Source organism: Lagenorhynchus albirostris, chromosome 4 (assembly GCF_949774975.1).
Source record: "Lagenorhynchus albirostris chromosome 4, mLagAlb1.1, whole genome shotgun sequence".
Taxonomy (NCBI): Eukaryota; Metazoa; Chordata; class Mammalia; order Artiodactyla; family Delphinidae; genus Lagenorhynchus; species Lagenorhynchus albirostris.
Window position 1 is genome coordinate 146248065 of NC_083098.1, and position 24967 is coordinate 146273031.

Here is a 24967-nt window from a genome sequence, read left to right on the forward strand (position 1 = left end):
TGCCTGAGTTTTCACAACATGAAAGCATTCCTTCTGTCACATAAAATAAATGACAAGATTTAACCTGGTAATCAGCAAATTGGCACTACTTTCGTGTAACATTCTTTTTTTCTGATTATGGAAGTTAGACTTGTTCATTTTAGAAAATTTGTGAATATCTTAAAAAGCATAATCATTCATAATCCTAAAATTTATTTTGGAAATTTTCTGCCAATCATTTTCTTAAGTATGTAAGAAATGTGTTTAATGTGAACATTATTTTTCATAAGCAAGATCTGTCTGTGCACAGGCATACACAGTTTTGTACTGCGCCTTTTTTCACTCATTATAATCCAGATGGTCATTCTACAGATTGTTCAAAATCCTCCAAAGCATCATGTTAATAAGTGCATAATAAACATATCACCATCTATACAGAATTTAGTTATAATCAGAACTTAATCAGTTTTGGACTCTTGGACATTATGGTTCTTTCACAATTTCAGCATCACAAATAATGATACAGATAATCACATTACACAAAAATCTTTGTTGGCATTTCTGATTTTTTTCCGCTTCGTATGTATTATAAAGTCACTGAGTCAATTAGTCTAGAGATATTTTAAACTTCTGATATACTACCAATTCAGATTATGGTAGTTTTTCTTTTCTTTGTTATGTCTTCCTAGACTGGCTGATTGATTGATTGACTGATTTTAATTTTTTGGCCGCAACGCGCAGCTTGTGGGATCTTAGTTCCCAGCCAGGGACTGAACCCAGGCCCGCGGCAGTGAAAGCGCCAATTCCTAACCACCGGACCGCTGGGGAGTTCCCCTGGCTGAATTTTTTTACAATGAACATATTTAATGTTCAGAAAAAAAAAAGTTGTTTCCATTCCCATTGGAATAAACCCAGGTTTTATTCACAGAAGCACAATTTCTTAGTAAGCCGCACATATAAGAGCTCTAATACAAGCATCCTGCCGTTAAGAACTGACCACACAAACTACTGAAAAGTAACCTCATTAAGACCAACCAAAAGAGTCTTACTGTGAGCGCCCTCGTGGTTGATGTGATTAGCTCATGAGAAACTGCTGCAATGACTCTCGAAAGGTTATTTTCCATAGTGACGTCTGTTATGCTTGGTAGTAGGTTATAGCCTCTATATATTCTAATGAGAAAGAGACGTGGAGACTTATAATCTACCACTGAAGCTTATGACATTTTCAAAATTCAAATGGCACTTAAAATTTTAAGATTAAAGGCTACAAGAGGTTAAAGCAGTCTTGACTTTTAAGTTAAAGAAAGACTGGGAATAAAGGTGGTCATTATTCTAGGAAAATGGCTGCGATCACCCCTCTCCTCCTCCAGTTCCCAACACCACAGCACTGGAGCAATGCTCTCTTCGACACAGCCTTGCCTGCAATCTCTCTACGTGTCCAAAGCTGCCCATTTTTCAAGCTTTAAGTTAAAAGAAATCCTTCATGAATCTACTCCTGATTCTGGACAAAAGAAAGTCCTTTCCCACTACAGTACTGCCACTTTTCCATACTCCATTCCTGGCACGTGTCAATTTCAGTCCCTCCTTGTAGTTACATACGAATTCTAATTCCCCAACTACATAAATGAAGCCCAGGTAGGATTAGCGTTGATTCACTTTTGTTTCCCTCAGTGTCCTGTCCTCAACAATAAAAAACACAGTCTATGTTAGTCTTCTAGTCTAAAAGACACAGAAAAGAATGGGCTGTGTACAACCATTTGAAATTGTATATAAAAGACTCTCACAAAAAAATGTGAATAATAATAATTGCACATCACTGAACTAGCGATAACCCTAAATAACACTGACACTCTTTAACAACCTGCTCACCTAAACATTAATGTCATGATATAACTATACTCTTCATAGGTAACACAAATATAGTGAAAATTTTAAGGACAAATTTTTAGAGAAGACATAGCATTAGAGTCCTAGAGAAAAATACAGCTGTCGGTATGTGGCTCATAACAAACGATCATACGATTTACGAGGTCACTGCTGTGTGGCTGCATCAGAGCTTAAATAAAGAGGCGGGGCGGTAGACCCTGAAAAAGAGAAGCGCCCCATCGAGGGAGGAGCGCCTCTTCCAAGCGTGTTCTCTAGAAAACACGAGGCTTTAGAGTGAGCCCAGGGCACGCTTTCCTCGGCTAGCACGGGTACCTGGTTATGGTGCTGGCGGAGAAGTGAGACGGAGGCTGCGCCTCGTGCATGAGAGGCTTCAGGTGAACGCTGCTTTGACCTCTCGCCATGGCCACGACTGCGTCAGCCTGTCCTTGGTCGCACTTATAGAACAGCTTCGGGACAAGCCTGACATAAAAGCAAGGTTTATTTTCCTTAGAAAGTACCTGAAACCCACCTGTGATCCCCTCTCTCCGGCTACCCAAAGACACTTCCTTCGTCAGGGGAATTAAGAGCAGAGGCTCCGATCGCAGGGCTACTCCCCCACACACCTGCTCTGAAAAGACCAGGCGCTGGACTCTCTTCCTGTCTGTCATACAGTTACATACATCTCTCTACACATAATTAAATGCTTTGATTTAAAAAACCTTGAAAGTTCTCTTTCTAACCATCTTGATCAGCGTCAACAAGTGCGTGAAGCCAAGGTGCACAGGAAGCACTGAGTACAGGGCAGATCTGAATCCCAGGGGCTGTCCCTTACTCTCTTCTGCAATTTTGTCTGCAAAACCGTCCCACACGCTCCCAGGTGCAGAGCTCCAGCTGAGGTCCCTCACAAATCCAAAGTGAACTCAGAGGCAGAATGCAGGGGGCACGTGGGCTCCTCCCTGCAATCAGCACTCGGCACACGCCCCATGTGAGCACTCACACACCTACAGACGGGCCCATAACTTTTAGAAACAGTCAACTGCTTTATCACATTAGTTTGCAAACCCAGTGTCTTTAGTTAAAGTCTCTTTCCTCCATGAAGACCTGGTCGTAAGTGTAATTTTTTCCTAAGGTTTAATAAACTACTATCATTCACAGAAAATGGTAAAGATCCAAGATCTTTGATCAAGTCAGTTATATAAATCCAGTTAAATCCATGAAAAGGTACACCTCACAAGTAATCAAAGAAATGCAAATGACCACATTGAAAACCGAAAGAATATCCCCCGAAATGTAACTGGTTTTCTTTTGAGCAGTTTGATTACAAAGATTTTTATTTCCTCCTTTACATTTTTCCTAAATTTTGTTCAGTACACATTACTTTTAAAACAAGATAAAAGTTACTTTAATAGGAAATACCAATGAGTGCCTGAACAACTGACACATATTTAACTTCTTTTGAAATACTGTTTTGGTGAGAAGAATCAGGCACAATCCTATTCTGGGAGTGGGAGCATAAACTGATCTGTTTCTGGACAGTGATTTCACAATAAGTACCAAACCCCATAAAAATCCACTTCTAGGTATCTACCCATGAGAAATGAAAAGCATGATTTATAGTAGTCAAAAAGTGAAAATAATAATACCACCTGGTGAATGTATAAATAAAATAGAGTATTATCTATGTAACAGAATACTATTCAACAATGAAAGGAACAAACACAACACGTAGCATGGATGAATCTCAAAAACTAGGCAAAAGAAGCCAGACGCCAAAGCCCCATCTATTTATTATGTGACCTCATTTATATAGAACATGTAGAAAAGGCAAACCTCTAAAGTCAGGAAACAGATTAGTGGTTGCCTGTGGCCAGGTGGGAATTGGGAATTATTGCAAATGGGCACAAAAGATCTTTTTGAGATGATGGAAATGTTCTAAAATTGGATTGTGGTGAAGGTTGCACAACTCTGTAAATTTACCAAAACTCATTTAACTGTACACTTAAAATGAGTAAATTTTAGAGATATAAAATTATACCTCAATAAAGCTACTAGGGAAAATCAGAAAGCTTGCCTGGCCTAGTAACTCAACTTCCAGGAATTAATTCTAAGAAAAAAAATTACACATAAACATTTATGTATAACAACAGTCACTGAACCATTATTCATTATTTAAATCAATAAAGATTTAATATCCAACCAAATAATATTTATATAAAAATTTATCACAACTACATAGTGAAAAAGTGGCCACTAACTAAAAAACTTTTTAAACAATATTTACAGGCTTTATTTATCTCACACTATATGAAATGTCATGCACTTCAGTACAGAAATATGAATATATTTGAATAGAGGGTGCCACCCCAGACAACAATGCCAGTTAAAATTTCTTTTTTAAGAAGAGTATTTCCAACAGGAAGATGCTAATAATACATTATGTGGAAATTATCAGATAACAGAACTGCATGTACATTTTGTCCCAATTCTGAAAAAGAAACTTGTACACAGGATATACAGGAAAAAATGTTAACAGTGGTTATCTCCAATGGTAGAACCGAAGGTGATTTTTCCAGTGCTAGTCTCCATATTTCAAAATTCTGGCCATGAAAGTGCATTACTTTTATAATATGAAGCTAGTACTTTGTTGTTTAAATTTCCATTTTAGACCCTTAAGGTAGTGAAAAATACCTTTTTTGATAGTTTAAGAGTAGCTGACTGTGAGCTCAAAAGATTTAGGAATACTGCCCCACGTCCTCTGAATTTTCCCCTCTCTTCCCATTCTCATATCATTTAGTACTTTAACCAAGAAAGTGAAAAGAGATAAAATACTTGGTAAGTACCTCGTTAACGAAGCTGCAGCAACGTGGCGCACCCTGGGATCTTCATCCCCAAGCAAATAGATGACAATGTTATTGAGCACTCGTTCTTGCAGTTTTAAAAGCTTTGGAAAGAAGGATAATAAAAACAGATATATTAACTAAGTTTTAGGTCAGATATTTTGGAAAGCCAGTGAGGAAGAACTCAACATCACTAGTCCTAGAGTCACGCATACAATCACAACTTTCATGATGTCAATAAATACTTCATGTGAAATAAATCTAGGACAGAATGCATTCCAAGACATTCTACTCCACTAGGAAAGTGCACTTCCTGGAAGTTAAATCACGGCCTCACAAAAATGAAGGGCTTACCCCTGTATAATGATGGGCCCTTCTGTGTAGGTTTTCTGCTTTTGCCTCCAAAAAGCTCACCAACCTAACACAAAAGAACATATTTCACAATGAAACAATTTAGTTACTGAACAAACACCCGCTGATGGCCTGCACGACTGACAGAGCAAGGAAGACGGCTGGTTCCAGCACATTAACCAAGAGCCAGGGAAGGCTCTGAGGCAGCCTTGCTTGAAACAGCAGAAAGACTCATGTTTTCCAAACAAGTAGAATTTACACTGCTCTCCTGACTCCAGACTCAGTCAGACACTACTCAGGAAACTATTTTCCTTCAAAATGGATATAAGCAACTGTTACTTTGAAAGACCCAAGTGCCCTACAGAATCAGCTCAGAGGGGCAGACTGTGGGGAGGGGGCTGAGGCTCTGGCGCCTCCCCAAGACCGGAAGGTCCCCGCCCGCCCCGCTCAGGGTCCTGTCTGTGAGGCGTAGGTGAAAGCAACCCCGACTTCATGGAGATGTTGTGAGGTTGAGAGAAGGTAACCCACAGAGGTCACCTAGCCCAGCCTGGCACGCAACAAGCACTCTATAAATGGCGGCTTAAAAGCACAATATTCCCGGGCAATAAAGGACCATTTCCCGTCTAAAAGAAAGCATGGAGAGAAATCATCTGGAAAGAAAACTTACTCTTAGAAAATGAAAACTGCAAGGCATCAGAAGTTATTTTTAACTGCAACACAATACAGATCAGCTAAGTTCAGTACAGTGCTAAGTACACTCATTTAAACAAGCACAAGTGACACAAGCTTCACTGTCTTAGAAGTTCGAGCTCTTTTATTCACACCACCCAGAACACCTAGATGACTAAGACTACCGGAAAACCCCACTCCTCTGCCTGTACGTAAACATTCCAGGAAGGGGGCAAAGTCAAGGAGGAGACGGGCAGCGGCAGCCGTGCAAACCACTCCGATGCTGACACGGGTCACTTGATAAGCGTCACTACTGGCACCAGGGGACCGGGCCTTCCAACACCTGTTCCAACTTGGGAGCGGCTGTGGTTCGCCGACCCAACGAGCCCGACTCACTCACCTGAAGTCGATCTCTGCCACGGTCTCCAGAAGCTCCGTCCTCACCAGCCAGTAGGAGCTGCTCCGCAGGGCCAGCATGTCGGTGAGAAGCTGCAGCCCCCACTCGCTGTAGCTGCTGCTGCAGAGACTCATGACGCAGAGCTGGAAGGCACAGCGGGCGGCAGGTGGGCCTCCGCCGACCCCTCCCACGCCGACCCCTCCCACCGTCCCCGCTCCGTCTTCCTTTAACAGCGACAGGGATGCTGCCCTGTTTCCACATCTCTCAGAAACACTTATCATATACACTCACCTCCATAAACTCGAGTTGCAAAGTAAATGTGTCCCTTCCACAAAACCGTTTTCTTCCCCCCATCTCTGCTGCTACCCCGGCCTCTCCTCCCGGACACCAGCATCGCCATCACCGACCACGCGCCACACCGCCACCGCTAAACCCGAGCTCAGCCACGCGCCCAGCACACGGGACACAGCACCCGAGCCCTTCCTGACGTGACCCTGCCCTTGGCCGCACGAGCGGACGGGACGGGGCTTCCAAGGCTGCACCCTCCCCCGAGCCCTGAGCACACTCGTGGGCAGTTCCACACACGGCCTGCTGCCTGCCGCCAACCCCCTTCCTTCTGCTCCAGCAAAGACAGACTGACTGAAACTTGGCAAACAACTCTAACTGAGGAACAATTCTGGCCGGGCCAAAGGGACGGTATCCCATAAATCTGACAATTGTAGGGTTTTTGTTTTGATTTTTACTGGTTAACTTGGACTGCTGTTGACTAGCCAGTTGTGATTTATGAACCAGCTGATATAAAGTTTCCTACCACATAAAGGACTGGGGCTCTCCCTCGACACAAAAAACAAAGGGGATTAAATTAAATTAAATTGTCATAAATCTGACAATTGTAGGGTTTTTGTTTTGATTTTTACTGGTTAACTTGGACTGCTGTTGACTAGCCAGTTGTGATTTATGAACCAGCTGATATAAAGTTTCCTACCACATAAAGGACTGGGGCTCTCCCTCGACACAAAAAACAAAGGGGATTAAATAACCCCTATGCCTCACTTTAACTCTATCCATTCTATGGGACTGAAAGAGTTGTTGGTTTTTTAATTCAACAGGTTTTACGCTTAATGTGAGCAAGGTACAGACACCCTTTAGGGAAGGTATACTTCAAACAAATATTCTGAGATTTAAATCAAAGTCTATTAAACCTTAACTGTTGGCAATGTTTTCCTTCTAAGGCTGAGTGGTGGATACACAGATGTTTATTATTGTTCAGAATATCTGGAAATATTTAATGTTAAGCTCCAATTTTAACTGTAACATTGGTAAAATTTCCACTAATCAAAGAAGTGATTTCCACAAATGACTATGCTCACCCTCACAGCTGTACAAGCCAACTTGCAAGTAACAGAAGATTCGTCCTTCAAAGTTTTCTGCAGCAGGGGAATGCAGTCCGCCAGAGAAAATGTATTTCCTGATCGGAAAAGCAAGGAACAAACACCTTCATGTGAACCTGAACATGAGAATGCCATCTGGAAGAGACAACACTGAAAAATGAACACTCGACGTTACCTGTCAGGGTTCTGACGGTGCCCATCCAGTCTCCCACGTGGAAGCGGGACCTGCTGAGGATGGAGGAGACAAGGGTCCCACAGAGGATAGCTGTGGCTCCTCTGACCTGCGGGTCCCCATGGTCGATGTAGTTCAAGATGTCTGACACGTACTGCTCCTCTGTGGAGAGAGACGGCCGGCCACTGTACAAGTCCCTACCGTCAACTTTCTAACTCAGGGCAAAGGCTGAATTCTCAGGAAAGAAAAAGAGGGCGAGGCAGTGATCCTAATCTAGAAAAGACTTGAATATAATAACCATCAGTGGTAAAAACGTTTCGGGGTTTAAAGATTCTATATTCATCCTTCAACACAATAGATTTTCTGGATTATAATTCCAGGTTGTCAGCCAATAATCAAAATTCCAAGGTTTCATCTCAAAAAATTATTAGAGAACCTCAAACTTGTCCATACTTACCTAATATAAATTCAAAAGCATGGGTTGTCCCCTTGCCCAAGGAAAGACAGAGAGCAGGCAGGAGGATAACTTTAGGGGAGCGAGTCTTCCCACCATTCACTGTATCGTGAGAATACGCCCCAGAACGTGCATGACAGGAGACTGGCTCGCTGCTGCCCCAGCTGGTCTTGGTGCCCACTGGCTCTGAGTGTGAACACCTGGCCTGGGTGGTGTGGCCCAAAGCCATTTTGATTATATACAATTTGTGCTTTTGGTATAAATCCAATTCATATGCAAATAAGCTCTGCCGTTCCCAGATTTCTATCGCTTTGTTGTATGTGTTTCAACTAAACGCTGCATCTATAGGGGGTCCAGGAAGCTAAAAACATGACTGTGTGTTTTATGGAGAACACCCCTCAAATGCCGCAAATCAGCTAAGAAAACTTAGTGCTCTAAAACTAAAATAGTCAAGACGGTTTGAAATAGTTTTCAAAATAATGACTGAACGTGAGGAATAAGATACAAACTTGGAACGTACCAGGGTATTCCATGGTGTCAAGCGGTGCTCTGTAAAGTCTGCCGAAGAAAGATTCAGGGTGAAGGGCCACAGCAGCTCCAACACAGCTGAGCGCCAGTGCCTTCACGCTGACCCTCACATCCCTGTCCGGAACCAAGGCTGCAAACAAATACACCTGGGTCACCTTCAGCTTCAAAGCAGCACACATCCAGCTTCCAAATACACAAAACTAGACCCACTAAACCAGCTGCTCCCGTCTTCCCCTCCCTCCCGCTCCAGTCAGTGAAAACCAAAGCTCGTCCCCAGATTCTACTCTGTCTGCTGCAAACAGGCACGAAGCTGGTTCCCAAGATGACCTCTGAAACCTAAAGTCATTCCCTTCAACTCTGCACCTGCTTTTCTACACTTACCGTGTTTTTCCCCAGTTAGCAAAAATGAAGCGGACAGAAGGCGGACACAATGGACAAGAGGAGCAGAATCTTCATCACTGGACTGGCCAATGTCGCCTTTGATCCGGCAGGGCTGGAACAGAAAAACTGACACTTGTTTGTCTTATAATCACAGAACCCACCCATTGATTCGTTAGTTCATCCAACAAATAGTTCCAGAACAGCAGCTGTGCCAGGCGCTTGGGATTCAGAGACGCCTACCTTCACCCACAGGTGCCCAGCCTCACGGGCCACGGCAGAGCAGAATCAGACCAGCCAGAGGGAGTCCTGACCCGGGGCCGCGTGGGCTGTGGCAGGGATGAGCCCAACGTGCAGGGAGGGAGCCACACAGGAGGGCAGCTGAGACCTGGCATCCGGGGGAAGCTCCTCGGGCAGAGGAAAGAGCCTGGGGGAGCCCAAAGCTGCGAGGGGTGGGCCTGGTGCGAGGGGGCCCAGAAGGAACAGCCGAGGCCGCTACAGCGACTGAGCATCATGGAGGGACTAAGTACAAAACACTACTTCTTGCCCTCAAGGAATTTAAAATTAGCTGGGAATACAGGACACTTACATGGAAAAGGTAAGCAAGAGAGATAATTTTAAAATAGTTCAATGAACAAGTGAGCAGCAACAAAAAAACCGAACAACCTGATTAAAAAATGGGCAAAGGACTTGAATAGACATTTTCCAAAGAAGGCATATGAATGGCCAATAAACCCATGAAAAGATGCTCAACATCACTAATCATCAGGGAAATTCAAATCAAAGCCACAGTGATACACTTCACACTCAGTGTGATGGCCACTCTCAAAAAGAGCAGAAAACAGCAAGTGCTGGCGAAGATGTGGAGAAAATGGAATGCTGGTGCACTGTGGGTAGGAACGTAAAATGGTGCAGCTGCTGCGGAAAACAGTACAGTGCTTCCTCAAAAAATTAAAAACGGAACTATCACATGATCCAGCAATTCCACTTCTGACATACACCCTAAAGAAATGAAATCAGGGTCTTAAAGAGGTATTTGTACACTCACTGATAACAGCATTATTTACAACAGACAAAATGTGGAAGTAACCCAAGTGTCCATTAAGAGATGAGGAGAAAGAAAAGCAAAATGTAGTAAACACGTTCTGACACCTGCTACAACACGGATGAACCTTGAGGACATTCTGCTGAGTGAAACAAGCTGGTCACAAAAGGACAAATCCCGCATGGTTCCACGTATATGAGGCCCCTAGAGTCACCAAATCCATAGAGACAGAAAGCAGAATGGTGGGTGAGAGGGGCCGGGGGCCGGGGGAATGGGAGGTTAGTGGACAGAGTTCCAGTTTGGGAAGATGGGAAAAGTTCTGTGGACGGATGGTGGTGACGGCTGCACAACAGTGTGAATGCACTTAATACCACTGAACTGTACACTTCAAAATGGTTACGACGGTCAATTTTGTCATGAGTGTTTTACCACAATAAATAAACAAACAAACAAATCAATTCAATGGAACAAAACCAAGAATGTTGCAAGGCCATGCATGACCACCAGATGGTGAGGACGCGCTCACACCTGGAGAGGCAGAAAAGCAGAGCAGACCCGGGAAGAGGTCAATACGCGAAGGGGAGACAGCTGAGCAAAAGCTCAGCGACGGGAAAGCCAAGAGCGTGGTGGACAGGCAGCACCAGGGCACTGCCGAACACTCACGGGAGCTCGGGAGGCTGAGCAGTCTCGGGCCTAAGTGTCTCACCTTGTTTTCTGGATCTCCTGGCTCAGCAGCTTCATCTCGTGAGACAAATTTATCTATACTGCTGTCAGAGGGCTGCCTGCTGTGGCCCATGCTTTGCAACAAATGTGCTTGTTGAAGGGCTTCAAAATCAGAGAAAGAGAGGTTAAGTGACAAGTTTCCAATTAAAACACAAATACACATATTTACACAAAGTCAATATGAAACCACAGGATTTAGATTAAAAAAAGGATAATAACTTCACAATTGATCTTCCTCATTTGCTATTTACACCTCAGGAAACAAAGACACCAGGAGATTTCTTCTCAGAAGCTGAGACATAAGAGGTCAGGGTTGAAGACAAGGCCGCTCCGTAGTACATGGCCTGAAGTCAACATACCGATGGAAGAGTTTCTGAAAGCCTCCGTGTCTTCATCAGGAAGAACCACAGCAGCGTCCTCGTCCTCGTCCTGGGGCTGCCCCACTTGCATCCCTGGGTACTGGCTGTCGGCACCATCTAATACCTAAACAGTTCAAGAGGGGCTGTGAGGGTTCTGAAGTGCGACCACCGAGGGGCAAGCCCTCCAACGTGGAAGGCAAAGGCAAAACCCCACAAATAACACGGACCACATCTCACACGCCAACACGAAGGTCACTTCTTCAAGTACACGTGGGTGCGTGCGTGTACATTATCAAGAGCTGACTGACCACGCATTACTGCTACATTATAAAAAGCTTTTGTAACTCTAAAAATTCCAAAACAATTCCAATCTGAACATTTCTCTTTTTGATTACAAAAAGAAAAAAAATCCAAACAAAAGTCTTTGTGTTCACAAGCAAATTTTACAGTAAGTCAAAAATGAGGAAAAATCTTTTAGACAAAAGTCTACCAATAGGTTATCCCCTAAACTGTTAGAAATGACCCAACTAAGTTTTGGGCACAATATTTCATATATTTAGCCATATATGTGGGTTATGATTTCATACAGCAAAATTTTTCACATCCAATTGTAATTGACCTGAAAAACTGAGTGATGTACCTTCAGTATGCAAGTTAAATTATTACTGAAATAAATTCTATATCATTTAAAAAATCATCCCAAATCCCTCCAATTAAATTAAAAAGAAACTGAGCTACTTGCTCAAAAACAACCAAGAAAGAAATGATTTCCTCCACTCTCCAGACTGTTTTAAAAAAAAAGAACCCACACAGGTTAAAATGAGAAGTTTCACCACAATAAAAAACAACATTTTTTGAATATCATACTACACCCCAGGCAGGCTCAAAAGTAATAACATGTATTATTTCCCTTATCCTCATAAGCCTTAACAACATAAGTACTGTCATCATCTTCATTTCGTGGATAAGAAAACTGAGGCAAGAAGGGCCATAACTGTGCTAGGCTACACAGCTAGTAAATGGCCGAGCCAGAATTCTCATCGTGGTGGGCTCCCTCCAAGACAAGCCCCGCACTGGGCTATCTCATGAGGACAATCCCGACCTCCTACAGTTGGCTTATTTTTCTCTATGGCACTTATTGCTATCTGACTATGTGTTTATTTACCTGTTGATTACTGGCTCATCATCTGCCCCACCCACAGAGGCACACACTCTAGAACAGAGGCAGGCAAACTACGTCGGTGTGCCAAACCTGGCCCACCAGCTGTTTTTGTAAATAAAGTTTTATTGGAACACAGTCATGCTCGTTCATTTACATATTTACGGCTGCTCTGGCACTTCAACAGCACAGATGAGTATACAACACAGGTCATATGGTTCACAAAGCCAAAGATATTTATTATCTGGCCCTAAATGGGAACAGTTTGAGGAGTCCCACTCTAAAATACTAGCTTTGGGCTTCCCTGGTGGCGCAGTGGTTGAGAGTCCGCCTGCCAATGCAGGGGACACGGGTTCGAGCCCTGGTCTGGGAAGATCCCACATGCCACGGAGCAACTAGGCCCGTGAGCCACAACTACTGAGCCTGCGCGTCTGGAGCCTGTGCTCCACAACAAGAGAGGCCACAACAGTGAGAGGCCTGCGCACCACGATGAAGAGCGGCCCCCACTTGCCGCAACTAGAGAAAGCCCTCGCACAGAAACGAAGACCCAACACAGCCAAAAATAAATAAATTAATTAATTAATTAAATTAAAAAATATATATATTAGCTTTGTGTGAGCAGTTTTGTATGTTGTGCCTTCTACTTCATCTGCGGCTTGTAGGACAATCCCTGGAACATAACAGATGCTCAGTACATTTGTTCAGCCAATAACTAATGACTAAATAAAGGACATGGAAGCACCTCATAAATCAGAAAGAACTCTGCCAGTGTGAGAAGCATCAAGGGAAGAGGTTTAGTTCCCTGCAGGCTACAGCCCGGCGTGGGTCCCTGGCCCAGCCCTACCACACAACATACAGCTGCTGCAGCACTCCCAGATGGGAGGCTTTCACAACCTCCTATGGTCATTCAGTCCTACTTGTAGCAAACCTGCCCAGAAATTATCTACTGTGAAAAGGCAAGATGAAAGCTGGTGCAATAAGCAAACAACAGAAACTTCCTCCGCACACTTAACGTGCTACTGAGCCCAGCACTTTCCCAACCTTCTCTTCTCCCAGCCTACTGGTTAGCACTCTTCACCCTTTCCTGACTTAAAATCATTTCCCACCGTTCCCGTTATCTGTCCTATCCTCCTCCAGGTCTTCTAGTTAAAAACCCCAACCGTGAGCCCACTTCTCCAGCTGAGTAAGCGGCAATCCACTCGGCCATTAGGAACCACATCCACGTGACAAGTGGAGAGCTGCCAGTGCTTTAGCTCATGATTTGCAACGCACAGTTTCTGTATTCATTTAAGTAAAATATATATATATATATTCTTAATAAAATGCATTCAATAGTAGCAAAACAACAGTACAAACTGTTTCGATAAAATGGCGCTGTAAAATCTGGCATATACCTGTAGCAAACCTTAGACCACTCTTGAGGCACTTCTTGTCCACTAACTCAGATAAGAGGCCCTCAGAGCCATGCTCAAGATGGGACATGTTGTAAAAGGTTTTGAAAAGTCAAAAAGGGTTAAAATAACGCACAGTATTAATGTTCTTAATCATCCTGCATTAAGACCACAGGTCTGTTACTAACAGGCTCCTCAAGGACTTTCAAAATAATGACTTAACCTGTGCCCAATAAGATATTAAGAAACTTTTAATGCACTTGTGACCTCCACGTTCGGCGCAAAAGACACTGGGCTGTTTCCTTCAGTGAAGGACTCAGATGGGGCCGAGCTGCCTGTTAAGGATCTGAGCTGGTGACCTCTACACTATTATCAGAGGGTCAGATGAATGGAGTGAACCAGCAGGAGGGTCCAGGTCTGGGCCTCCAGGGAAGGCCCCTCTGAAGAAACCGGGCTGCCCCCTCCAACCACTCACAATTTCAGAACTGTCGGAAGGGGTCACGGCTGAATCGGGCCCCTCGGTGGTGGTCTGGGAGCTGTCACTGATGGGAGAGGAGGCCTGGGTCCCATCGTTCAGGTCCATGGCAGGGTCAGATGGGACGGCGCTAATCTGGCTGGAGCTGTGGCTCAAGATGTCCTCCTCGTCCCCGTCAGTGGCACCACTCGTCAAGTCACAGCCGGTCAGATCCACCGAGTCCGTCTGAAGTGTGTGCTGTGACCGGGGCTGCTCAGTGATGATGTCGTGACCCACAGAGTCGGCAGCTGAGCCAGGAGTGGAGACCCCAGAAGAGGCAGCCAGCTCACCACCAATCTCACCCTTGACTGAGGCTGAAGACAAAGAAACACTCATTCTTCAAAGGGTCAGGAAAAGCATTCAATACGGGATCAGATATTTGCAAAATACCCCAAAGTTCACTATCAGCAAATGTTTTAACTGCAAGAATCCCTGAAATACAGTGAAAATATGAACTACTCAATTTCAAAAGCAAGACAACAGTGCATCCTTCAAACATGTTTACTGTATTATTTACTTACCTTTTACTATATTACAGTATTGATAAAATAAGGATCACAAGTAGATATTTTTTAAGTGCTGTGAATATTCTCAAATGGCATTTCAGTGCAAAACCTGAACCCTGCCCAGCAACATTGCCACCTCCAGTTCTTAAGCAACTGGTCCAGCCTGAGCGTGGAGCAGCGACAAGACTTAGGCGATTCCTAGGCAGCCTGGTCAGGGGCACAGGCTGGGTGGTCACAAATGCCTGGAGCAGGGCTTCCCTGGTGGTGCAGTGGTTGAGAGTCCGCCTGCCGATGCAGGGGACAGGGTTCGAGCCCTGATCCGGGAAGATCCCACATGCCACATAGCAACTAAGTCCGTGCGCCACAACTACTGAGCCTGCGCTCTAGAGCCCAAGAGCCAACACTACTGAAGCCTGCGTGCCTAGAGCCCGTGCTCCACAACAAGACAAGCCACTGCAATGAGAAGCCCGCACACAGCAACTAAGAGTAGCCCCCGCTCGCCACAACTAGAGAAAGCCCACGCACAGCAACAAAGACCCAACGCAGCCAAAAATAAATAAATTTATTTAAAAAAGCAAAAAACAAAAAAAACCCAAATGCCCGGAGCTCTAAGCAAGCAGTGCTCTTGGAGATGGGCTTTCCTTCTTCCCAGACCCTGTTCAAGACTTCTAAGCCAATCCTACTCTCCGGTAGCGTAAAGTTTCACATTTTCCTAGTTTAGTTTTTAAATTCCCATTTAAAAAAAAAACAAAAAACAAACAAACAAACAAACAAACAAAACACCATTATGGGGACTTCCCCGGTAGCACAGTGGTTAAGACTCTGTGCTCCCAGCGCAGGGGGCTTGGGTTCGATCCCTGATCAGGGAACTAGATCCCACACGCATGCCTCAACTAAGAGTTCATATGCCACAACTAAGGAGCTGGCAAGCTGCCACTAAGGAGCCCACCTGCTGCAACTAAGACCCGGTACAACCAAATAAATAAATAAAATTATTTATTTATAAATAAATAAATAAATAAATAAATATACTACCACTACATAAAAATCTACACCAGGCTGTTAGCAGTGTCACTCCTGTAGGCCAGTGGGTCAATGAGCACTTGGGCTTTATAATGTTGTGTATAGCTGCAATTTTTTTGTTGTTTTAACTTTATTTTTGTAAGTTAAAAAATCAATTTCTCTTTTGTAGACTAAATCAATAAATAAGTAATCACCACTGAAATCATTCAGATTTTCCTTCCCCAGTATTTCAGCCTCATTTTCAGTTATCTAAAAATATTATTTTGCACAGGGTTATACAACCCAAACCACTCTCATTTAATCCAATTATTAGTATCTTACTAAATACTCATCTTTCACAAGATGAATAAAGAGCTTAGATAACTATTTGTAAACAAATGTAAATTTCTTTCAAGTTAAATTATCCTCAGACAATTTTTTTTAATTGAGGTATAGTTGATTTACAATGTTTCAGGTGTACAGCAGTGATTCAGCTACATGCATATATATATATATATATATTTACAGATTCTTTTCCATTATAGGTTATTACAAGACATTGAATATAGTTCCCTGTGCTATACAGTAGGTCCTTGTTTATCTATTTTATATATAAGAGTGTGTATATCTGTTAAACCCAAATTCCCAATTTATCCCTCTCCTGCTCTTTCCCCTCTGGTAACCATAAGTTTGTTTTCTTTGTGAATCTATTTCTGTTTTGTAAATGAGTTCATTTGTATCATCTTTTTAAGACTCCACATATAAGTGTTAACATACGATATTTGTCTTTCTCCGTCTGACTTACTTCACTTAGTATGATAATCTCTAGGTCCATCCATGTTGCTGCAAATGTCATTATTTCATTCTTTTTTATGGCTGAATAGTATTCCATCGTATATATGTACCACGTCTTCTTTAAGCATTTCTCTGTCGATGGGCATTTAGATTGTTTCCACGTTTTGGTTATTGTAAGTAGTGCTGCAGTGAACATATGGGTGCATGTATCCTTTCAAACCATGTTTTTCTCTGGATATATGCCCAGGAGTGAGATTGCTGGATCATATGGTAGCTCGATTTTCAGTTTTTTAAGGAACTTCCACACTTCCACTTTTCCGTAGTGGCTGGACCAATTTACATTCCCACCCACAGTGTAGGAGGGATCTCTTTTCTCCACACCCTCTCCAGCATTTATTATTTGTAGACTTTTTGATGATGGCCATTCTGACTGGTGTGAGGTGGTACCTCATTGTAGTTTTGATTTGCATTTCTCTAATAATTAGTGATAATGAATATCTTTTCATGTACCTGTTGGCTATCTCTATGTCTTCTTTGGAGAAATGTCTATTTAGGTCTCTGCCCATTTTTTGATTGGATTGTATATTTTTTTTACATGAAGCTGTATGAGCTGTTTGTATATTTTGGAAATTAATCCCTTGTCGGTCTCGTCACTTGCAAATATTTTCTCCCATTCTGTAGGTTGTCTTTTCATTTTCTTTATGGTTTCCTTTGCTGTGCAAAAGCTTTTAATTCCATTACTCTAGGAAACAGACCCAGAAAAACACTGCTGTGATTATGTCAAAGAGTATTCTGCCTACGTTTTCCTCTAGGAGTTTTATAGTATCTGTTCTTACATTTAGGTCTTCAATCCATTTTTAGTTTATTTTCATATATGGTTTAGAGAATGTTCTAATTTCATCCTTCTACATCTAGCTGTCTAGTGTTCCCAGCACCACTTTATTGAAGAGACTGTCTTTCCTCCATTGTATAGTCTTGCCTCATATGTTGTAGATTAATTGACCATAAGCGTGTGGGTTTATTTCTGGGCTTTCTATCCTGTTGCACTGATCTATGTGTCTGTTTTTGTGCCAGTACCATACTGTTTTAATTAGTGTAGCTTTGTAGTAGAGTCTGAAGTCAGGGAGGGATTCTTTCAGCTCCATTCTTCTTTTTCAAGATTGTTTTGACTATTCAGGGTCTTTTGTGTTTCCATACAAATTAAAAAAATTTTTTGTTCCAGTTCTGTGAAAAATGCCACTGGTAATTTGATAGGGATTGCAATGAATCTGTAGATTGCCTTGGGGGTATGGTCATTTTAACAATATTGATTCTTCCAATCCAAGATCACAGTATATCTTTCCATCTGTTTATGTTGTCTTCAATTTCTTTCGTCAGTGTCTTATAGTTTTTAGAGTACAGGTCTTTTGCCTCCTTAGGTAGGTTTATTCCTAGGTTTTTGTTTTTCTTTTTTTGATGAGATGCTAAACGGGATTGCTTCCTTAATTTCTCTTTCTGACATTTTATTGTTAGTGTATATTAATTTTGTATATTAATTTTGAATCCTGCAACTTTACCAAATTCATTGATGAGCTCTTGTAGTTTTCCGGTGGCATCTTTAGGATTTTTTATGTATAGTATCATCTGCAAACACTGACAGTTGTACTTCTTCCATTCCAACTTGGATTCTTTTTATTTCTTTTTCTTCTCTGATTGCTGTGGTTAGGACTTCCAAAACTATGTTGAATAAAAGTGGCGAGATTGGGCATCCTTGTCTTGTTCCTGATCTTAGACGGAATGCTTTCAACTTTTCACCATTGAGTATGATGTTAGCTGTGCGCTTGTCATATATAGCCCTTATTATGTTGAGGTATGTTCCCTCCATGCCCACTTTCTGGAGTTTTTATCATAAATGGATGTTGAATTTTTTCAAAAGCTTTCTCTACATCTATTGAGATGATCATATGGTTTTTATTCTTCAGTTTGTTGATGTGGTCTATCACATTGACTGATTTGTGGATACTGAAAAATCCTTGCATCCCTGGGATAAATCCTATTTGACTACATCTATGTTCGTCAATGATATTGGCCTGTAATTTTCTTTTTTTGTGGTATCTTTGTCTGGTTTCAGTATCAAGGTGACAGTGGCCTCATAGAATGAGTTTAGAAGTGTTCCTTCCTCTGCAATTTTTTGGAATAGTTTCACAAGGATAGGTGTTAACTCTTCTCTAAATGTTTGGTAGAATTCACCTGTGAAGCCATCTGGTCCTGGACTTTTGTTTGTTGGGAGTTTTTAAATTACTGATTCAGTTTCAATACTGATAATCGGTCTGTTCATATTTTCTATTTCTTCCTGGTTCAGAGCCTCAGACAATTTTTAATCCCATTTTCCCCCTCACAACCCATGCAATTCATGAGACACTTTACCCACCATCCTCTTCTCAAAAAGACTTATACTCAGGGAGTATAAACCTAATTTTAAAACAGCTTAAACCAGGGAAAACAGCAAACACTTGATGCAAGAAAACACACACACATTTCAAAGTGAACACTATAAAAGACTCCTGAATCATCCACCATTTGAGCAAGCTGGCTTCACTGCTGCCTCCCAGGAGCAAGATCCATGGAGGTGCAGGGGAGGGGAGGAGGTGGGCGCAGCAGGGGAGAGCAAGGAGGACACCACGGCCACTCCGAGAGAGCTACCTGAAAAGGTGGGGCTGCTGCCGTCTGACCTTGACTCAGAGTCATCCTCCAAGGCTGCTGCTTCTCCAAAGAGCACTTTCCCTAGGAAATGATGTAGCGAGAGTCCTTTTAAGCTTGCTAAAAGGACGAACTTTGAAAATCAAATAAATGTACATTCCAAGAGGAATATCGTAAGTATATTTAATTCCTGCTCTCAGTCCATCATTATATATAAGTTCCTTTATACCTCTAGAGTGTGAAACACAAAAAATGCAGAGATATCATACTTAGAGTATTATTAAAGTCAATAAAGCTATATCGAAAAAGAATTAAAAGCAACGATTCTCAATCTGTACCACAAAGTACTTTAATAATTAATATTTATTGACTTAGACTACTGTTAATGTTAAATAATTTATATTACTATTTATTTAATCTTAAAAATGGTAAGTTATGGCTAGAACCAATTCTATTAGCCTTTGGAATATTCATGTCATATCTCCAATGGCACATCAAAACTTATATATAAAACTTTTATAGCTAAAAGTCACTTTTATTTTATCTTTTAATCTGCTAGATTTCTATCATTGATAATCAATACTCAGGTACTGTTATGATCTATGAGGATGGAATAATATTTCATCTTTTGCAAAATCCTAAAAATACATTTCACAGTTCATGGTTTCTAAATTATATTAATAAGAAAAAAAGTAAACAAAAGTCTTAACATGATTTAACTGGGATCATTAAATCATTTTGGTTATATTACATATAAATGTCATTAAACAACACTATCAATATAATTACTGGTAAGTTCCAATTTCTGATTTCACTGCTCTTCAACGATTAAGTCATAGGGGTGATAACTTCCACAAATCTACACTGATGTGACGTTAAAGCCCTCCCCCCACCCCAGAATAAAGCAAAGGAAACTCAAAATCTAGATGAAACTAACACAGCAACTTCGCTTATCTACTAAATAACAGGGTCCTTTATTACAGAACAAGTGATTTACCTTGAGAAAGCAAATAACATTCCAACCTGTGAATTCAGAGTTAATGAAATCAGTCTCTGTCTTTGGAAACAGTAGTTTGCAAATCTGTTCCAAGGAGTTCTCCCGAAGAGTGGGCAAGGGCCAGGCTGCTGCCAGGATGCCAGGCCACAACCCCCAGCCCTCACCCTTACATTCAACAACGACAACTCTGTTTTTCTCTCTCCTATGTACTGGCAGATTTCACTTGAAAAAAAGAATTCTGCAGCTATGACAGGAAACTGTGAAAACTGCAGCTCTAAATAAAAACAACAACAAAACACTTGAAAAACAAAAAAGAGAATGAGGACAAATTGTATGTCCTAGCCCCCAAGAAAACAAAATACATCTCTACTAGTCAACGAGTCATTTTATCATCATCAGAAAAAGTGACCGAGAAACAAACAAGGCAAGTGCCGGAGAAATCTAGTCACATGCCTAAAAATCTCTTCCTAGTCCAAGAATAGAAAGGCTAGCTTTTCCTGGAACCCTTTCAGTTTTCAAGCAATCTCAGTGTTTTCACCAAAATCTCAAACTTGACTAAGTATCCCACACTATGATGGCCCAAATATTATTAATTCTAAGTACTTCTAGGAAATGCTTACTTAATCCAGTTAAGGCTAGAATATTATTCCTGTTAAGATCCCATTCAATACTACAAATAATATTAGGCATTAGGCTCTCAATTAAATATTCAACTCATGACACACAAAAAAGATTAGTATGTTGTATGTAAAAGATTAGTTGTTATATGTCAATTATACATCAAAAAAACCCCAAAAACGGTATAAGTCTTTTAGGATTTCAAAATAGAAAACAACAGCAATTCTTTCCTATGGAAATCTAGACTGGAACAGAACATAATTGGTGCTATAAGTGATGACGTGTACCAAAGCTATCAGACCATGTCAGACACACTTCGATTAAATAAAAATAAACAAACTGTATCAGAAACTTAGGTATGTACGAGGCTAAATATGTCTGAAAAATGACAACGAGGCCCAAATTCACCAAATAATTAACCAAACATTATTCCTAATACTAAACAAAATTCATTGGGAAGATGAGTTACCTTTATAAACATAACATTCCCTAAAAGCAGGAGAAGGCAAACTCCAGCTCACCCAGTTCTGTAAAATAAAGTTGTACTGGAATGAAGTTGCACCCATTAGCTTAGTATTGTCTATGGCTGCCTTCCTGCCACAGGACAGAGTTGAATCATTGCAAAAGAGACAGTAAGGGCCACAGGCTAAAATGGGTACCACCTGGCCCTTTACAGAAAACATTTGCTGACCCCTGGCCTAAAGCATTAGAAATTTATGACAGGGAATTCTGTGGTGGTCCAGTGGTTAGGATACGGTGCTCTCATTGCCGGGGCCCCGGGTTTAATCCCTGGTCAGGGAACTAAAATCCCATAAGCCACGTGGTACAACCAAAAAAAAAAAGGAAATATATGACAAACCAATTCTGATACACAAGCAACTTTTAAAACCCATCCTAGGGACTTCCCTGGTGGCACAGTGGTTAAGAATCCACCTGCTAATGCAGGGGACACGCGTTCAAGCCCTGGTCCGGGAAGATCCCACATGACGCAGAGCAAGGAAGCCCGTGCGCCACAACTACTGAGCCTGCGCTCTAGAGCCCGCGAGCCACAACTACTGAAGCCCGTGCACCTAGAGCCTGTGCTCCGCAACAAGAGAAGCCACTGCAATGAGATGCCCGCTTGCTGCAACAAAAGGTAGCCCCCGCTCGCCACAACTAGAGAAAGCCCACGCACAGCAACAAAGACCCAATGCAGCCATAAATTAATTAATTATTTATTCTTTAAAAAGCCATCCTACAGGACTATTCAGGCCTGGTTATCAGATTCCAGCAACATTTATACATATAATCACCCTGCTGAGAAGAGTTATAGGCATAGCCAATTACATTACAGAAATATGGAAAAAGCAGTAAAATTGAAAATAAGAATCATTTCTGAAATAATCACCTTTTTGTTTCCTTGAAAGGACAGGGCTGCATGAAGAACCCCCTCCAGCTGTAAATCACAGAAAATGACAGATGAAAGTAAGGTAACAAGCCACTAAAATGCAGAAGGAATTAGAAAATCTTTAAGCTTGATTCAACTTTAAAACTAGAAAATATGTGAACATATTTCTACAGGTGGTGCTTAACTACCATACTGTAACATGAAATCTGCATGTTACAATTTTAATTTCAACGTGGAAATTATATTAACACTCAAATATACAGTTCTAAAATGCAAAAGAGCTCAAAGTGCATTTAAAAAGTCAAACTAAAAACATTAGAAATCTCGGATAATTTGGTCAACTAATAATTAAGTACAAATTTTCATTAGAAACAATCATTAGAAATTAGTATTTCCAGCAATTATTTGTAAGGCATGCATTCCAGAGAGAAAAGGATTGTGCAGTACAAAGGACAGTGGACAGGCAGATCAACATTTTCTACTCATGGTTCAGGCAAACACTTGTGTTCAAACGAGGCAGCAGTCAGACTTCACGCCAACCTTCCCTGGTCTGCAGATGCTGTGGGTAAAGGCCACACCGCACCCACACTGCACTAAACGGACCCCATGCACCACGCCTACTCAAGTGCAGTCAGCAAAGGCTGCAGAAAGAAGCCTCTGCCGCTGAGCCAGACCCAGTTCTAGAGGCTGCGACTCAGGGACCCATCTCTTCCAGCTCCCCAGGGGCAGCTCCACATTAGACTGGTAGGTCTGCACAGCATCCGGGGGCGGGATTAGGGCCCAGTGCCCAAGAGCATGGGGAAGAAGAGCAGAGATGGGGCGGAAGAGGTGCCACGAGACGAGGAACAGAAGGGGTTTTCTAGAATCAGGCGCGACAGCAAAAAGGGCCCAGAGGGCAGAAAAGGAGTCCAGAATTCCAGGAAGACTTGAAGAGCCCACCTTTGGCAAAGGGACACAGCGCCTGGAAATCCCTTCCCGAATGCTTCCACTTCACGACAGATGAAATGCCACGCAGAGGCAGCCGAGTGAGATGCAGGAGGCGGGTTTCACGTGCTGGCCTCACCCTGCCACCTAGCCTTCCCACCTCAGCCCTGCCCCGTCTACACAATAAGGACGACACCTGCATCGCAAGTCTCCTAAGGAACGGAGCTGTCCGTTGCTCAGCACAGCATCGGAGCAAGGGTCAGGAGAGGGGCCAATAACACTGCAGGGTGGACTCCAAGAGTCACCTTCCTAACACCTTACCTATAAGCTCCACGATACTTCCGCTACGACTTCGGCAACCGGGCTCATCCTTAGCGGCAGTGAGCTGCCCGATGCCGCCCGCCGTGGTCAGCACCCGCAGGAGCTCAGGTGGAGGGGTTCTGAGGAGCTGCTGCAGGAGTTCCAGTGCGCCAGTCACAACATTGTGGTCTTGGTGCTGAGTATAATGCAAGGTCAGTTCGTACACCTAGAAACAGAAACACCAGTGTCATTCCCATGGTTTTTAAAATGTGTCCTAGGTTTCAGGTTTTTGTTTTGTCTTACGTTGGGAAAATTTGTGCCTTAATTTCACTCTCTAAAAACTTCTCTATCCCTTCTACCAGTGTGATCATAGCTTCCATGCTGTTTTCTAAAGTCCCAGCATTTTTTTCACTGTTACCTTAATTCCTTAAAAGTAAATAGAGCACTTCCACAAAAGCAGAAGCAGGCTAGTGAAGAGCTCCAGCTCCGTAAACGGGCGACTAGTAAAGGAGAGTAAAGCCCCAAATACACGGAGCGCGCAGCTACTCGAACACACACGTCATAAGCAAGAAGTACTGTCATGAGTGCCACTGAGAAAGGGTTTCCAAAGCTTTTAAAGGCACTACATTAAACTTCATTAGTGCTTTTAATACTATATCACATTATATGAACATAGTGTATTTATCCTTTTTCCCTTTAATTAGAGGTGCCAGATAATATACGGAGTTCCCAGCCAAACCTGAATTTCAGATAAACAAATAATTTTGTAGTGTAACTGTGTCCCGTGCAATTTCAGGCATACTTACACCACAAGATTACTGATGATTTATCTGAAATTCAAATAACTGGTACCCCCTATTTTTATTTGCCAAGTTGGGCAGCCTTACCTTTAATATCATAAAAGTCATATATACGTTTTTTAAAAAGACAGTATAGCGGTTTATAGAGTAAAAGTCTCAAAGGTGGCTACTTTGACTGGCTTGTTTTTAGTTCCTCTGATGGTTACCTCCGTAACTCTAGGTCACAGATCTGCAAACCGCAGTCCACAGGCGAATGTGGCCCTCCATCTGTTTCTGCACATAGTCTTACTGGAGCACGGCTGTGTGTGTACTGTCTGTGGCTGCTCTCCTGCTACGGTGCTGCAGTTGAGTAGCTGGCCCACGAGCCCTGCTCTAGGTAATCAGCTTTACACCGCGATTCCTGAGCCGTCTGCTCTGAGCAAAGAATCTCTTGACTTCTTACTATGTAAATGGGGGAAATGGGCACCCACACTCCCTCACCTCATCTGCCTCCTCCCAAATTCTGTTAGCAACCTGAGTGCTTTTATATTAAGGGTTACATTTATTTAGTACGATGTAACTTTTAAAATCGCACGTGCTCTGCCTAGATGTTGAGCATCTGTCATACACAGCGAAGTCAGTCAGAAAGAGAAAAACACATATTGCAGATTAACGCATACATGTGGAATCTAGAAAAATGGTACAGATGAACCTATCTGCAGGGCAGGAATAGAGACGCAGACGTAGAGCACAGACGTGTGGACACG

At 42.3% G+C, this 24967-nt stretch overlaps 2 protein-coding genes across 14 annotated transcripts in view; one reads left to right on the plus strand and one right to left on the minus strand.

Moving 5' to 3' along the window:
- LRPAP1 (LDL receptor related protein associated protein 1) overlaps positions 1-24967 on the plus strand; it is a 462538-nt gene that overhangs the window by 306539 nt on the left and 131032 nt on the right. The window lies entirely within an intron of this gene.
- The window catches only part of HTT (huntingtin), a 137019-nt gene that overhangs the window by 75462 nt on the left and 36590 nt on the right, over positions 1-24967 (minus strand). For 12 of the 13 annotated variants that reach the window (XR_009540451.1, XR_009540450.1, XR_009540453.1 and 9 more), the window contains 15 exons: positions 23443-23647; positions 22198-22245; positions 19199-19279; positions 14175-14527; positions 11150-11273; positions 10774-10892; positions 9026-9137; positions 8637-8774; positions 7666-7824; positions 7470-7567; positions 6103-6242; positions 5037-5100; positions 4686-4786; positions 2179-2325; positions 1029-1149 (listed from right to left, as the gene is read on the minus strand). Coding sequence is in view for 8 of the 13 variants with exons in the window: in XM_060148802.1 (XP_060004785.1) it covers positions 1029-1149; positions 2179-2325; positions 4686-4786; positions 5037-5100; positions 6103-6242; positions 7470-7567; positions 7666-7824; positions 8637-8774; positions 9026-9137; positions 10774-10892; positions 11150-11273; positions 14175-14527; positions 19199-19279; positions 22198-22245; positions 23443-23647 (2010 nt within the window). In the remaining 5 variants the exon portion in view is untranslated. The remainder of the gene's footprint in view (positions 1-1028; positions 1150-2178; positions 2326-4685; positions 4787-5036; positions 5101-6102; positions 6243-7469; positions 7568-7665; positions 7825-8636; positions 8775-9025; positions 9138-10773; positions 10893-11149; positions 11274-14174; positions 14528-19198; positions 19280-22197; positions 22246-23442; positions 23648-24967) is intronic. The other variant, XM_060148801.1, reaches the window with a different exon arrangement.